The sequence below is a fragment of the Anser cygnoides genome, chromosome 3 (assembly GCF_040182565.1).
Source record: "Anser cygnoides isolate HZ-2024a breed goose chromosome 3, Taihu_goose_T2T_genome, whole genome shotgun sequence".
NCBI lineage: Eukaryota > Metazoa > Chordata > Aves > Anseriformes > Anatidae > Anser > Anser cygnoides.
In genome coordinates this window covers 89,159,068-89,176,101 of record NC_089875.1, presented here as the reverse complement: position 1 = coordinate 89,176,101, position 17,034 = coordinate 89,159,068, and the positions used below count along the sequence as shown (strand labels likewise).

Sequence of the window (17,034 nt, the reverse complement as noted above, 5' to 3'; positions counted from 1 at the left end):
GTTGGATTACAAATTGACCATGATCTAACTGTAATTTTGTTGCAAAGTATTTTAGGACATATTAAAAGGAATTGTAGTATGTCAGAAGCAGAAGACAATCATTCTGCTTTACTTGACTTTAGAGAGACCTACATTAGTGCTGCATCCTGTTTTGAATGCCCCACTTTAAAATGCAGGCGAGTTAAAGGGACTCCAGGGAGAAGATTAAAATAATAAGTGAAGGAAGGCTGAAGGAATTGTAGAAAAGACTGAAAAACATAACAGCAGTCTCCCAGTATATAAAAGTTGTTCAGAAGAGCACAGTGACCTCTAATTGAGGTAGAAGAAGAAACTTATTAGGAGAAATGTTCTGATACGCTATCTGTGGAGACTGAAGATCCATTTTAAACTGATTTGTAAGGGCACATACTGGTGACATTGTAAGTCTTTACAACTTGCCTCTATGTAGGAGGACAAACTAAATGATGCCTTTACATCTTTCAAATCCTTATTGTGTGGATTCTATTCTTTGCAGTATGGTTATTCCTACATATGCTTTTACTGGTTCTACTTCACAGATGAGAATGAGTTCACTACTATACTTAACCAGTGAAGTAGGCAGACAAAAGCACATTCATCATCATAGTCCAGTCTCTTCTCTCTTTTTTACCTGAGAAGCAGGTTTAGAGTCTCTTCTGATGAGAGGGAAATTTGTAAGAAACAAATACATACATACTCAAACGCATACTTTAGTATGTATTTCTGCTTGTATGTATACAGGTTAGTATTTGATGTTCTACGTGTCCTGGATGTAGTTTATTTTTAGGAACATAATTCAGATACATACAGAAGTTACCTACATAAAACCTGTAATAACTTGTACTGAAAGATTGCCTTAATTGCTCTGAAAAGTAATTTTCCTTTAAGCTTTATACAAGTAGGTATCTTATGAAACAGGCAGAGGAAAGGTGATCCTACTCCAAAATACGTGACCTTGCTGAAACAATTTTGATTAGATGTTTTCTGTTTATTATACACATTAGCTTAAATTGGATAGTTCTGCTGGCATGAAAATCTGGAGGCTAATGATTATTTACAAAGCATCTCCAAGGACTTCAGCTACAAATCGGTTTCCTTTTCTGATGGGTGTGAGACCATTACAAAAATAGACCATCTACAAGCTCTGTTTTCTAGCTGGCAATTAAGAACACTTTTTTCCATGTGTGATTGTGAGAGTGACTTAATATGAACCAAGTTTCAATATTTTTTAAACGTGTTTAGAAATACATTCAAAGTTGACATAGGCATATTATGCGTTGATTTGAAAAGCAGGAGACAGGATCTGACACTGTGCATATATGCATAATATGTTTTGTATGTGGTATGTTTTTGCATGCCTGAAGTGTCTTCAGTAACAGTTTGAGTCAGTTTGAGCTTTTAGTTTTATTATGGTAAATTTTTCTATAATTTTGTTTCCCTGATTACATAGTCTTTGATTTTAGTATTTCATGCTGTGGATGCATTCATTATCTTCTTTTTGTTCTCAGATGAAAGGCTATTGTGGTTATGCCATACTACTTATGTTGACAAATGCAATGTTTTATATTTTGCTTCCTTTAAATCAGTTAGAACTTCTGTTCTTGTAGTAAAATCATGAAAGAGTTCTGCTCAAAGACAGACAAGAACAGAGTTATAATGTTGCCTACTGATAAAGCTTGGATTGCAACCAATAAATACATTTGATAAGTTTGTATGCAAAAACTTACTGCCATTAGAATATCACAATAAGAATGCTGGAGAAAGGGAAAATCTTATTTCAGGTTAACAATAGAGTTGCTTCAGGAAACTTAGCAAATGTGATAAAGTGAGTCAAAATATACTGAGATATCTTTTATACAGACATTTTGAATATATATCAGAAAATATATTCTAAATGTCTCAGAACTGTTATATTTTCTTCGGCCTTTTATGTGTTCCCTTTAACATTTACAAAACTACTACCAACGGTCTTGTTTCTTAACAGTCTTCTAAAGCTTCTTTTGCTTGGTCAACGATCAATCCTTGCCTGAAAATGTGCAATAAAATAGCTACACAATGTAATTATTAAGGAATAATTTAAAATACAGAAGATTATTCCACATTTTTCAGATGGGATGTTTTACATTTGAGTTATAAATGATCTTTTTTTCTTTTGTATGACTTCGTGTATAAGTTTTAAATCATTCTCTTTTATAAATTTCTTCTCATGATTAGTATTATAATTATAGTTAGGAGAGGTACTGTTTCCCAGTCTCTGATACAGTGGTTCTGGGCTGTGCACCAAATTCTATTTTCTTCTTTTTTTCCAGAAAAAAGGGCCTTCCGGAGCCCAGACCCTGCAGAAAGAAATACTACTTCCTAAAGTACTCTCTGATGCTGTGTTGTGGCTAATGATGTGGTACATTTCTCTCCATCAGTCTTTTAGGTCTACAACTCTCACTCTGATGCTTGATGAGTCATAGCTTTTTAGTCTAATACAGTTGCTTGATCTTACTGTCCAACAAGAGAACTTACAGATTTAAGGCAAAACTGTTTCTCTTTGGTAATGTAGTAATGACTAAAATGGTGCAGCAGATATTTAAGCAGCAACCATAGCAATGAAAAACAGGATTTTTATTTTCAAAAGGTTTATGGCAGTAACAGAAGATCTAATAGATTCTTGTTCGTTATGGTTATTCTGCAACGACACAATGTTGCGTTTTGAGGTAGGCAAGTCAGATTTAAAAACGATGGCTCCTTCAAAGAAAGAATTAAAGGAATGTTTTAGTGCAAGTCCTGATGATGTTTAGCAGCCTGTACTTGTTTATTATCTACTCAGCAAACTATCTTTGACACCTAAATTTAACAAAAAACATTTCCAAATCTGGATGCATTGCTGTAAATCCTAGCACATGGACAAATTGTATTCTTCCACTTGTGAGTATTCTGGAAAAGTTTATTACGGTATGCAAGCTGTCCTGAAATAATATCTGGTAAAAAAAACAAGCAAGACCAAAAAAAAAAAAATCCAACAACAAAAACTAAAAGTGAAACAGTACGTTTAACAGCAAGAACAAGACAAAGTAAGCACAAGAAATATATCTGATTTTGCTTTAAAAACGCAGAGGAGAAACAGGCATCAGGTCAAAAGGACAAAAGAAAAGCTTTTATTTTTAAAATAGAGAGCATAGATTGTGCATCTGTAATACATTCAAGGAATAGTTCTAAGAACAGCAGTGGAAAACAATGACAAATAATTCAGTCCATAATCATTATTTTCTAAAAGGTGTTACTGTTAAAAAACGTCAAATTGTAGTCTGTAGAATGGGTTCATGGGTTGTAAATTACAAAAGGTTTGATTCAGGGTACCAATAAATTCCCTGTGATTTATGTAGCAGTAAAAAAAAAAAAAAAGTGATGTATAATGCCACAGCTACAGAAGGTGTGAAATTTTAATCCTAATTCTATTTTATTCCTAAAGTAAGGAAATAGTTTCTATGCACTAGCCACCCATTTTGTTGGCTAACCTTACAAAACACAGAGAGAAAAGAAATAATTGGAAAGAATCAGAAATACAAAGAAAAAAAGACATATTTGTCACTTCAATACTAAATTATCTAATTCATCTAAATAATCTAAATATCTATTAGTAACAAGCTTTTCATTGCGGGAAGAGAAGGAAAAGCGGAATTTGTTAAGGTGACGTAAAAATTGATCATCACCTAATGAAGTAGTCAGCTTTTCACTCTCTGCAGTGCTGTGACAATAGAGCAATACACGTTTGTAAATACATGTTTGTAAATTTAGGATCTTAGATTGGGTCCTGGGATCGTCACCTACCTGTAATGGAAGTGGTAAACTTCTAGTGGCTGCTAAAGGCCAGGAAGTAACAAACTGCTGTATTTTATTCCTGGGTTCTTACTGAGTGAAGACAGTTAACATTTGGACTTAAAAGAGAAAGAAAACTCAGTAAATTCTATATGATTTTGTCCAGCAGAAATAGGAATGCTAGTTTTCTCTTCTCATTGATCATTCAGTTACGTCTTACACATGGACAAAATCCTCTGGTTCTAAGCAAAGCTAGGAGGATGCTGAAGAGACTTGACTCAGCAGTATTGCACTCCTTCACAAACACTTAGTAAACAAACAAAAAAATGGACTATGAATAAAAGCTTTATGAAAAAAAGAGATTTCACACAAAATACTAGCCGCTTGCATCCTTCAACGGTTTTAAAATAATGAGAAAAAAAAAAACCCAAAACATAGCAGCGAGATGTAATTTTGGGGCAGCTCTTCTCCATAAAATAAATAACGTTAAATTACCAATCAAAAAAAGTCTAAAATGAAGGATGCACCCAGATGAGTATTGGTAACTTCTTCCATTGCTATTTATACTTTAAAAGGTGTTTTCATCTATACTGTGCTCACTAAAAATAAAACTGTGAAGCTGCGTTTGGTACCATAACTTGATCAACAAAAGCACAAAACTCTTATCAGACATTTATTCCAATAAATCAGAATCCTTAGTTTTTAAAAATCTGTGAAGAATTAGGTAGACCTGAACCTTTCTGGTCTCAGCCGAAAATAGGAACTTGTTTTTGCAGATTTCATGTTGTGACTCCACCATAAACCAACCCTCTGTCCAGACGATACCCTTCTGAGACATGATAGGGTATTTTTACAAAATTAGATTCTAAATTTCCTTTCTTCTGTTGTTCTTCTTTTTGGTCTTTTAACGTTAGGTTTCTATTAAGCACATATGGTCTTCTGGTTTCTGTATAATTAGCTTGCACTGAATTTTCCTAATTGATTCCTGTTTAATTTTATTACTAATGAAAGAATATTTTGCGATTCCTCCTTCAGAAAAAGTCTTTCTACAGAGAGGTGTAAGTTTGGCAGCACTGATCCAGCTTTTGGATTTTTTTCTAATTGCTCATTAGCTCTGGTGATGCTATATAGCATTTGGGGAGCACTGACATCTTTTGTGTCTTCCTTTTCTGCATCTCTTGCTGGTGTGCAAACTAAGCACTCTCTTAAGTGTTTGTAAACACATTGGCTTTTGAATGTGGTTGGTGTCAGTAAATCTGGGAATGAAAGTAACAAATTTAGGAAACTTGCAGTTTTCCTGTATCTAGCTTTTAATCTTCATAGGCACTATGTACTTGAAGCTAACCTATTTTAGGACTTAAGTGTGCGAAGTCTTGAGTTTCCTTAATTTTGGGAGCTCACTTTTCAGAGAGAAGTCATTTTAAAACTAGGTACTTTAAATCAGACATGAATTCCTCGTTTCTGCGATCAAAGTAGCATGATAGTGTCAGATGAAGGCATGTGTCCAAGAAAGCCATCTCTAGCTTTTGCCAATTCCAGGCTGTCAGAATTTACCTTCCATTTTTTAAAAAGATGTTTTGGTGCTTTGGCTTCACGGGCAGGCCATTTAAAATACAAAACCCTACGTGCTAGACGAACGAGGATTTTTTTTTTTCTTTTAAAAATCAGACACACCGGAGGCCATGACTTGCAATTTCTGTGCAGTCGCCTTGGCAGCGCCGTGTTTTTTGCGGGATCCGGGTCGTGCGGTTACAAACACCTCTCTCGGGCCGCACATAACGTGAGGACTCGCGAGCCTTGCTCGGCCCTCGGCGGCCTCCCGCGAGGGGCAGAGCAGCGGGCCCCCGTCCTGCCCCGCCGCCGAGTTCATTCATTGTGCGCGGCCCCGGCCGCCTCCTCACCTCCAGCCCTGAGCGAGGGGGGAGCGGCCGAGCCCCTGCCGTGGCAGGGCGCAGCGCCGCTGCGGCCATTTTAGCGTCTGGGGGCCCGAGCCCGGCCCGGGGGAGCCGGGGGGGGGGGGGGCCCGGCAGGGCAGCGCCGCGGAGGCCCCGTTCATGGGGGAGAGCGAGGGGCGGCAGCGAGCGCAGCCTTCTCTCGGCCTCCCCCTCGGCTCGGAGGCGGCTCCGGCGGAGCCCCGGCCGGGCCCGTCTCCCCCAGCGGGCTCCGGCGGCGGCTGCAGGGCCAGGCCCGGCCGGCGACCGCGCGGGGGGCTGCGGCGGGCGGCCAGGGGGCGGGCGGAGCGGGGCGGGCGCGCTGCCGCCGCCGGCTGCCGCTGCTGCCGCTGCGCGGGGGCCGGAAGGCAGCGGGGCCCGGGCCGCCGGGAGCGGGAGAGGGCCGGGCCTCGGCGGTGCCGCTGCTGCCGCCGCTGCGGGTCGGGCAGCCTTCCGCAGTGGGGGTGGGCGGCGGAGCGCGCAGGCCGGGGGAAGGGCCAGGCCCCGCCGCCTCGCTGAGCGATGGAGTGAGGCAGCGAGGCTCGGCAGCGGGAAGATGGCCGGTGGCGGCGGCGGCGGCGGCTGCAGAGACAGCTTGTTTCTGGAAGGTGCGTGCACGGCTCCCCCGGGGGGAAACGCGGCCCGCGTTGCGCTTCTGGCAAGCGGCGAGGGGCGCGGAGCGGGCCGGGGGCCGGGGGCAGGCGGGTGCGTGTGTGTGTGTGCATCGGGTCCCCGTTGGGGGCCGACGACAATGAGAGGTGCCCCGGTGGCGTGGGGGAAGGGAGGGTGCCGCCAGGGCTGGCTCCATTTGGTGAAAAGAGACCTGCTTCGGAGGGAGGGCTTAGCGAGGGCGAGCCGATCCCTTGTGCTTTTTCTGCCTTTCTTTCATTTCCCGAGGCCGGGGCAGTGCCGTGTTTTGTTCGCAGGGGCAGAGCGCCCAGAGCAGCCGGGGCTTGGCGCAGCGCGGGGGGGCTCCGAGCCCAGGGGCGCTGGGCTGGCAGCCGCAGGGCGAGGGGGAAGCGGGGCTCGTCCTGCCCCTGCCCCTGCTCGGCGCCCAGGCCCCGGCCTAGGCCCTACCTTTCCCCCCTCACCGTGAAATGAGGCCGGGCTGCTTCTAAAATGCTACTTTCAAGCCTTGGCACTGAGGTTCATTTGGGGAGGGGGGGGCGTTTTGTGCTTATATTCGGCTGTAATTTGTAAAATTTGATGATGAGTCTATCAGCTGTAACTAAAAAGAACCTTTAGCGTTTATAAAGCCTTGAGTATTTTTTTTTGCAGTGTTTTTTTTTTTTTCCTCTCTGTAAAGCTCTTAATGAAAAAAGTACACTGAATTTTGGATGTATTTAACTGTTGATTCTTTGCAGTTTAACCTGTGAATAAATCGTCTGGTATTGTAGTCTTGCAAAATTGCTATAAGCACATATCTGGTTAACATGGGCCCATAGCTGCTAAATACTTACACAATGATAAGAAAAAAATATATTAATTTGTTCTTCATAAGTGGAGTTTTTCAAGTCAGGTGTAAGTTTAGCAATGGTGATTTTGTATGATCTGTATAATATAGGTACTATCTCTTGCACATCTTCCTGCGGGATGTTGGGTTTTGTTTCTTGTTACTAGAGGTTCTGGAGCAGAAATACTGCATGAACAAAATACTATTTGCTGGTTTAAATAATTAATCTGAAGTTCTGATGTTCAGAAACGCCTTCTGGTTAATAACTGCTGTCACGTTACCTCCCTTCTACCTTTAAGGTGTTCGGTGGTGAAAGGAGAACTCTCCGTTGTGGACACCATTTTTTTTTTTCCTGAACTTTCTCTACAGAATACAGTGAGGTTTGCTTGTATTGCCCGAAGTGTCAGGATGGTGTTTAGTCACTGTCTTCTCTGCACACCTTGGCTGCATGCTGGTTGGACAGGTGGCTAACAAAAGATAGGTTTCGTGTGCAGCACCCCCATTTTTTATTTTTGAGATCCCATTTCAACATCAGTATCAACATGACACTGGATAGCATCCCCCGTGGAAGTTTCAGTATTCCAGGGCCGATGGGCAGAGTAATCAATCAGGTTTGTGTTTCCTCTTTATTCGGGGACATGTTAATTTTAGGACTAATGATGTGATGGGATGCAAACCATAAGAGTGTGCAAGCATGCTCGTGTGTATGTGTTAGGAATCTTTTGTGAAGAAAACCTAATGTGGACAATGGTGACGAAAATTTACGAGGGTGGACCAAGTCCAGATAGGATGATAATACTATAACAGGTCTAGTAAGAGCAGGTAAACTTTGTACTGACTTGAAGCAAAGGAAAAAGAAGTGTTCAAATGTTACTTGAGAGGTTTACTTCTTATAGGGTGTGTTGACTTCATAGGAAAAAGGCATACAATGTATCTATGTGGATTATCTAGCAGTTTTAAATCTGGAAACCTATGACAGCACGTTAGAACAACCATTATTCATTCAAAGGTTGGACTTTAGACAAGCATGAGAGTTCCAGATTTTGTGAAAGAAGTACAACGTGGACTAAACCAGGGAAAAACGTGCGTGGAGTAGGGAATATATCAACTTCGACTGCAAGGTGATGATTAGAATATGAGCCTAGAATTAAATCTCTGCCTAATCTGAGTCTATATATTTCACAGACTCCATTAGAATCTATGTAAGCAGCAACTAACAATTGTGTTTGCTTGATGTTTTCAGAAGTATTAGATTAAAGCTTGGTAGAGGGAAGAGGGAGAACTGAGAATTCTTCTGTCCATCTCTGCCATTAACGCTCAAAACAAATGAATTAGGTACCAAATGCTTGTTATGTCTGTCACTGTAATTGAGCTCAATCTAATAGAAATTGTTCTGTTTAAATATGTACCTCTGCGTGTATATATGCACATGGAAAATTCTGGTGCTTCACACTTACATTGACTATCAGTCAGACTTCAGATAAACAGTGCACTTGAATGAAATTAATTGCTTGCAAGTAAGATTAGCAATTTTGTTTTTGATTACAAATGTCCAGTAAGGTGCTGCGTTTTTCTTGTTTAGTGTATTAGACATTACCATACAGAAATAGCTTGTTATTCTATTGTTAAAGTGTTTTCTTTTAATATTTTCATTATTTTATTCTCCAATAAAAATGAAGGGGTCTTTCTGGAAGGGTGTTCCTTGAGTAATTTATCTATTGCCTTTCTGGTAATGTTGTTCTTCAGTAGTGTGATTCATACTAGCATTCAGGTTTTTGGCCAGTCTTACATATCTAATGTGTCATCGTTTTTTATGCTGTATTGTATAGACTGTCTTATGGAAAATGTGGAAAAGATTCCTAGAACTATAACGTTTGACACTTTAAAACTGCATTAATTGAACTGCATTCAAAACTGCTTCTGGAGCGGTGGTAATAGTTTTTAGTATGTTAATAGACATCGTATCTATTGATATACATGACTTGCATGTTTACTTTTCTTGAAACGTGAGGACTGTTAAAATTGGAAGAATGGAAAGTACTGCATTTTTGTTATTTTAGCTAGTTTGCAAGTGGAATTGGTGAAACTTTTTCCTTGTTTTCTGAATTTACTTTCCTCCCCAGTACAGTTTCAAACACATAGGAAGAATGTGCAGAAATCTGTGCTAACAGAGTAGCCCTGTTGCATGGGAATTCTTTCCTGATTTGGAGGACGAGAAATTTAGTGAACAGAGATTTCTGTCTGCACGAATTCTTGTATTTTTTACTTGATAGTCAGACCTAAAACGTAAAGCAGTAATAAACAAATCCATTTAGATTTAGGAGAAGGGGATGTTCAGTGCTTACTGTAGGAATGGAGAGTACTATTGATCATTACTCCTGTGGAAAAATTGTGGGAACTCTTGTTATACTCTGCCCCTTGGGATGTTACTGAGCTGCAAGGAGATATTGTCTGTCATCTATTGCATGGATATAGAGAAGCTTTTAATTTAAGACTGGAGAAGAGAAATGATGAACTGTATAAAGTATTCCAAAACACGTATTTTCCAGAAGAAAGGAGAAACCTTTTATTCCTTCATGTTTTCTTCTTTTTTTTTTCTTTCCCTTTTAAAAATCTCTTGGTGGTTACAGTAGTGATACTGGGGAACTAATTTTGAAGTTTCTGTTTGAGGACCTCCTCTGTAAGGAATGTTGCCAGTCCCTACCTTCAGAGCTGCTGAGAGATTTGAGTGCAGTCATGACAGGAATTTGCTCAATTTTCATTCCATTTTCTTGGCTACAGGTTTCCTAATAACAAATGAGAAAACTGTTTGGATTACCCATTAGCAGCAGCAGAAGAAACTTCACAGTTGTCTGAGGACTCTAGAAGACTGCGTAGTTTTTCATTCAGCTCACGTATAAAGGGTTGTCTTCACAAAATGAAGGGTTGTGGGCTTGTGTGTTTTCTTAAAGGAGGCAGAGATTCTGGAGCAGCACAGAAACACAGGCCCTGCGTGTGATCCTGTGTAGATGCAGAGTTGCTATTTGAAGTGGTGGTCAGCCTTTCCTGCTTTTTCATTACTTTTATCTTGCTGTGAAATCTGATGAGAAGAACACAAATTAGGAGGGCAGAGTGGAGTTTATATTTAGATAGAATACTTGAAAATTTTCCACCTGCTATCCCTCTTCTATTTATTTTACTCTTAACAGTGAAATTATTAATTGTTTTAATGGTCTCTGAAGCTGTTTCTGACACTTCTATTGATGACCTAGAGGAGATAGGTATTAGCTTGGAACTGAAGGAGCATCATTCACCTTCTTCTGTCTTTATCAGAAGCTAAACTTCTTTATGCTGTTGACCAGACCACCCTGGTCTCCCTCAGCCCCATCAGTGTCTGGATATGTTCTGTTCCTTTCTTCTGTTTTTGAGAGTAGTTTTCTACCTGAAAGTGAGAAATTCATGACTCTAGTGGCTCTCTTATGTCTTCCTGTCTTCAGCCCCATTTGGAATTTTTTTACAGCATTGCATCTCTCTCTTCTCAGCCCATTGTTTCAGTGTCCTCTCCAACGTTTTTAAGAACAGGAAACCTCCTCATTCACTTCAGTGGCATTAACTTCAGGTATTGAGTGGGGAGATCTTAAACCCACTTGTTGGGTTTAAAATTGAAATAATCTTCATACTATCGTGTTTTTTGTCAATCTAACATCAGCGATAAATGGCATGAAATCTTAATAAAAAGACAAACAGCTTAAAGCATGTGGAAAGATAGTAAAAAAATCGTAGTTTTTGAATGCTCTCTAAACGTGTTGTAATACACTCAGTAGCATAGTCTAAAATAATAGCCTGTGCCCAAGTCTGCTTCCACATCACCTCTTCCTGGTTAATTTTGAGATGGGATTTTAGGAGCCCAGACTTGTCCTTGGCTTTCTAAATTGGAAGGCATCTGTGTGCAATTTTCTGGGTTTTAGTTAAAAGCACATCTATCATTTGGTAGCTGCTGCTGTAATAGTTTTGCACTAACTGGGACATAAAAGTTTTGGGTGTAAGTAATTGTGTTGTGCAGCAGGCCTCATTCGTTACTTTCTGGCACTTAGATTTGGTAGGAAAACACTACTTTTTCTCAGAAAAAGTGGAGAAATTCTACTGTCTTTTAGTGGCAAAAAAACAAAAACAAATCCAAACCAGGAACTTGGCAATCTTCATAGAATAGATCCTTACACTCTTCTTTATGTAAGGGTAAGTGTAAAAATAATAGTAATAACATAAATAATAGTATCAATATATGGCTTGCTAGCAAAGATAAGTCAGCATTTTGCAAATGTCTTGCTCGCACAAATACTTTTATAATGAGCCTATTTGGATATTTTAGTATTTTGCTGCTTGTTTTATGTACAGAGATAAAACACATAATGGATTATTTACTGAAATGATCTAAACAACTACTTTGGCTTTTATTGCTATTGTTTCTGAAAGACTACGCATACATTTCAGTGCAGTATCAGGCTTCCTCTTTTCTGTAGGGTTTTAGCTGCGTCTATAATTGAGATAACCGAGGGATGTCAAGGTGCTTTGTGTTGTAGCAGGTCCTGTAAAGTGAGACTAATTGCCAAACTCAACTTGTCACTTTTAAATAATGCTTTATAAGAATGTGTGGTGTTTGGGTGGGTTTTTTTTAGCCATCATCAATTTTTTTCTTCTGTTCCTACTAACATCTTTTGAACCTCTTTGTTTGAAGAGTAGATACCTCACAAGTAAATAGATTGAGACTTTGTGAAATTTGCCCACTTTACTAATTCAGAAGAACCAAAAATTGGAGTCCTGCAAGCAAAGGCTTCAGTGTTTCCTCAGCATGGCTCAGTTTGCTGCAAAGTGATTTTTGTACCCACACTGGCTGAGAAGTCAGGGGCCAGGGGAGCAGGGGGACTCTGTGCACAGGTCAGCGTGTGCGTGCATGGATGTGTGTGTGTTGAAGAGAGGAGTGAAAGAGTGCAGGATAGCTTAAGATACTGCAGGAGGCTGAGAAAACAAGATAAAAATGGAGCTGCTGCAGTGGGGGAGGCTGTAGAGATAGAGGGGACAAATACTTTTGGGGCAAGAAGCACAAATGTAACTCTTAACTTAGTTGTTCTGGAAGACACTTCCATTGGGGGAAAAACAGAGTTGGAGTGTTTCGTTCTTCAGGCCCCACTTTTAGTGCCCGTTTGGTTTAAAGTTGGAGTTTTTGTAGGGCAGAGTTACTTTTCATAGGTTGAAATCTGTTTGATGCTCTCGATTAGTTCTTGCTTAAATATATATATGTATATTCTTATTCATTACGTAGAAATAAACACAGCGGTAATTTTATCTTCCTTAATTTTTAAAAGCATGTCTTAAGCCTTCTCTTACAGTATTCAACAGCGGTGAACGTGTAATATTTTCAGGTGAAGCTGATCTTAAGCTGTGGTGGAGTCAGAGTTGGTGTCTTGCGTTGGCCAAGTCAGTTGCTTATGAATGTCACATTCTCAGGAGTAAATGGCACTTTTCTGAATGGGTGGGTGCTCTTCAGCTTGTGTTGGTGGATGCCATGGTCCAAAAAGAGTTACCTGGTAATCCCTATTGCCCTGTCCCTTCACAAATCCAAAATAAAAGATGTTTTTGATTCTGCTGCTGATGCCAAGACATTTCTTGGCCTTCAGGAAATATCGTGAAGATAATCTGGTGTTGCATAGTGAGTTAAAATCAAATGGTGTGGTTTTATTCATTAAATCATTGCCTAATTCAGTGACACAAATGTTTAGGATGGAAGTTTTTGTTTGAGAACTGCTGACACTATAACTAGAGCTTAGTTCCTTAGTACATACACATAGCTGTGAGATGTCTTTGAGTACTTTAAATAGAATGTAGTAAAAGTGTTGCAAACTTACTTAATTTTCTTGTATGGTGGTGTCTCCCTGCACAGAACTGGGGATCGTGCCAAATGGGATTCAGTCTCTGAATTACAGCGTAGTATAAATCAGAATCCGGAATGGCTAATGGTTATTTGGGTACTGTAACTAACAGGAAAAATTAAGAGCAAATAACTTGAGAAGTCTTCTTGGTTTCGTTTATGGTGTAATGTCTGCTACAAGTTAAAGAAATAACATTTTGGCAATGCTTTTGTTTGAATAACTTTTTCGAAGTAATCCATGGAAAGAATTATGTTCTAATAATGTATGGGGATAGTTGCTTATTAAAATGATTGTAATGAAAGCTTGAATACTGGTGTCTCGTAGCTAATGCACACGAGCAGGCTGCAGCTCACAGATACCGAATGTGAAAAGAATTCCTTCAAAATAAACTGTACAAAGAATGGTAAAATGATTGTGGTGTGATGCCATTGTCTGGTATAAGGTAACGATAAATTGTGTGCGTGGATTTCCTAAAGCAGTGAACTGTGACGTTGCTGCTTTTATCTTATCGTGCTGCAACTCCATTTTGAATGTAAAGCTGCATGCCAACTATTTATTGGTTCTCTTTGCAAGGCTTAAAATTATTAACTGGTTTAGGCATAGGGACTAACAGAATGTTTTAAACTGATTAAAGCATTACGTGGTGCAGCTGTGCTGCTCTGAGGGCCCCCTGCTGCAGGTGGGGGAGGTCTGCTGCTCTGTCCCCTCTGGCCTCCCCCAGCATCCAGCCTGGCAGTGTCTCACGCTGCCCACTGCCCCAGGGACAGAGCGGTTTATTGCCAGAGAGGTTGAATTTGCTGTATACTGTCCTGCCGGATCAGCGCTCTGCCAAACCTGTGTTGAATTTGCTTGCTGAAGGGTAAGCCTGAGAGGCAGGACAATGGATTGCTTTGAGGGGGGGCGGTCGGCCTCTTGCGTGTCAGGAGTAGGACGTTCCCCCTTCTGTCTCTGGTGAGCTGTAAAGTCAGCTTAAGGTGCAGCATGGAACTTAAACTTAAGAATAAATCCTCTTGTGCAACATCAGCTTTACTCTGCCGAGGGAAGTTCAATTATTTTAAATAACAGGTTGAGATCCGCACAGAACTCGTTGATGGTGGAGGCTGGAGGAAATAAATGAGCAAGCTGTGGTTATTCTTGCCTGGTTGGTCAGCGGGCCTTTCAGCAGGTTTTGGTAACGGGCAAATGCTGCGGGAGGCAAGAAAACGTTTCTCAATGCTTGTCCCAGTGACTCCTGTGAAAGAGTAATTAGGAGTGAAAGGAGTCGAATTCAGTGCATCTCGCTCTGATCGAATCTTCAAGTGATGATTGCGAAGCGCTGTGCAAAGCTTTCCCATTTTTGTTTGTTTTCAGACCGTATAAGCTGTAGCTGAAGCAAAGTCTCCCCGCTATTGTTATTTTTTTATTTTTTTTTAAATAAAACTTGCCACAGAGATTTTGGGGAATGATAAATAAGGATAACATTTGGCTGGCCTGGTAAAACACCGTGCTGCGTGACATGATTAATATTATTTAATTTTAGAAATTTATGTTTCTAAGAAACAGCTGTGAAAATATTTGTTATTTTCATGAGAATGTTTTTGTCCGCTGCAGTAAAATTGTTTTCTCTTGTACTAAAATTCATTCTGTTGATGTATTTTTATTAAAGTTGTAGGATATAATGTTGTGTTTGTTTGGCATGTCCGATTTTTATGGCTCATTTAACAAAATATGAATATCCTGCTGATGACAGAATTTAATACGACAGTCTAACAGAAAGATTATTCAAGAGCCCATTAGATGAGAATTTGAACTATGCAGTGGATGGTAGGTTTCATGTTTGCAATTGCCTTTGTAATTTCTGAGGCTCACTTCTTTTGGAAACACTGCAGTCCATTGTAATTTTATTTCTACCATGGCTTACTGCTCAAGAGCCACCCTAAGGGTCCTTTAAAATAAAGAATAAATTTTTAAAAAATAGACTTCCGGACTGCTCTGGTCCTGGTTATTATGACTGCATGTGCCTAGCACAGTCGGTTGGTAAGCCTTCAGGTGAGATTACTAGATGCTGCCATAAGGCAAGTTGGTAGTAACTGAACCTTTACCTGATGGATACCAGAAAAAAAAATCTCCATCATGCATGTAGTCAAAAAGCTGTTTGTCGTCTAGTGCAGTGCTTGCTAGATGGAGAAGGCACTGCGCTTGTTTGGAAGAGTGAGTTGGAATAGAAAGGACCGATAGAAACCCAGAACACACTTCCCTAGATCTTGATAGTTTTTTGATGAAGATAAATGCAGGTTGCATGTTCGGTTGAAGATGGCAGAAGCCCATCTCCAGCTGTAGGATAGTCTCTTAAAAGCCGAGTGTTTTGCTTCAGTTGTCTTTTGAGTGATAGCTCTTGAAAAGCAAGTTCAGAATTGGGTGCAGTTAGCAAGCTGACATGTGTTATTTTTGTTATATTAAAAATTACTTGATTGATAGTACTTCCTTGTTTTCGCTGCCATTAAAAGTAACGATTGAGAAAATGTTTGTTTTTCCAGGGATGTTAAAGTTGTTTTTTTTTTAATTATTATTATTTTTTCCTTTTTAAAGAGAATTTTAGCATACTGTGGTTTAGTTAACAGTTGTCACTGTTCCTGAAACTCGTTGTTAGGTCTGTTTAACTTCAATACTTGCATTACAAAAATTTGTGTTGTAAATGTAATGATGTAGTTGCAATGCTCTGCCATTTTAAACCACCCCCCTTGCAGCTGCTAATCTGTATTGTCTCAGAGGAAAGAGTGTGAAGAAGCTAGAATTCCTTTCTGTGGTGACGCAATAGAGAAATTTGCAAACATGTTACTGTGTTGATGTCGTCTCTGTGTGTGTGTGCACTTATGCTACAATATTTTCTTCAAATTTACTTAAACTTTGCGTAATGGGATTCAGTAAAGATACTTAAATGTAATATCCAAGCTTGCATTATACAGCCAGTGGAGCCTGCAGAGCTGTTGGGTGACCAGCTGCTCGATGTCTGCTGAACTGGTCTCTGGTTCCCTTGCCTTACAGCTTTGACCATGGAATTATTTGGGTTGGAAAAGACCCTTAGGATCATCAAGTCCATCCATCGACCTAACACCATCTGATTGCAAATGGACTTGAAGTCCTCTTGAAGTCCACAGAGTGCATCTAATGCATGCAGGAGGTTGTTGTCCATTTGTGTGTTGCACTTCTTTGATTTTTTTTTTGTATTTATTTTTAAAAAAGACAGCAATCTACTTTATTTCTAACTGTGTGTATGTGTGCAGGGTCATTTTGTAACCGGTAGAAGCCCCCAGCTGTGGGGCCGTACCATGTGGCCCTGCAAGTCCACCGCAGCAGCGATTTGCAGCTGGGCCAGGCGTACCAGCTCGGTGCTGCTGTCAGTCTGTCCTGCCGCCCCTCCCAGGGCCTGGGCTTGTGCAGCTTCGCTTGTGTCAACACCGGCGCTTCTCTGGCTTCACAGCAAGTTGGCTGGAGGAGCTAAGTTGGCAGAAAACTCATTTTAGATGAAGAAAAAGTGTTGGTGGAGCTAGCCTGCACTAGTTTTCAGCCATATTAGCAATCTAATCCAGCTGACTGCCCTCTTGTATGGGTGTGAAGGCTTACCAGTGTCACAGGGAATAGGGAAAAAAAACAGGTCTTTGGCCTCTACAGAAAGGTAAATGCAAACTGTTCTCATAGCCTAGAGTTTAAATAACTCTTTCATCCTCCTTTCATCCTTTCTTTGCTCAGATTTTTCTGAGATGTGCCCTTTTCATTTGACCAAATTATTGAGGTTTTCTTTGTTGTTTTCTTTTTGTGTGCTTTTTTTGCTGTCCAGGAGGATTTTGAACAACTGACAGCATCAAAGAAGTGTCTGGCTTTTTTCTCCTTGAATAACGTTTTAGGGTTTCTTCTTCTGTCATATCTTTGCAAGTTATTT

The 17,034-nt window shown here is 40.3% G+C and overlaps 1 protein-coding gene across 9 annotated transcripts in view; it reads left to right on the top strand.

Annotated features, from left to right (window-relative positions):
• The window catches only part of SENP6 (SUMO specific peptidase 6), a 93,339-nt gene that overhangs the window by 5,491 nt on the left and 70,814 nt on the right, over nucleotides 1–17,034 (top strand). For 2 of the 9 annotated variants that reach the window (XM_066994661.1, XM_048050435.2), the window contains exon 1: nucleotides 5,610–6,364. The exons of 5 other annotated variants lie outside the window; for them this stretch is intronic. In XM_066994661.1, coding sequence (XP_066850762.1) covers nucleotides 6,313–6,364 — 52 coding nt within the window. In that variant the 5' untranslated portion in view covers nucleotides 5,610–6,312. Of the gene's footprint in view, nucleotides 1–5,609; nucleotides 6,365–17,034 lie in introns of those variants that run through there. 2 more of the 9 variants (XM_048050439.2, XM_048050441.2) reach the window with 2 other exon arrangements.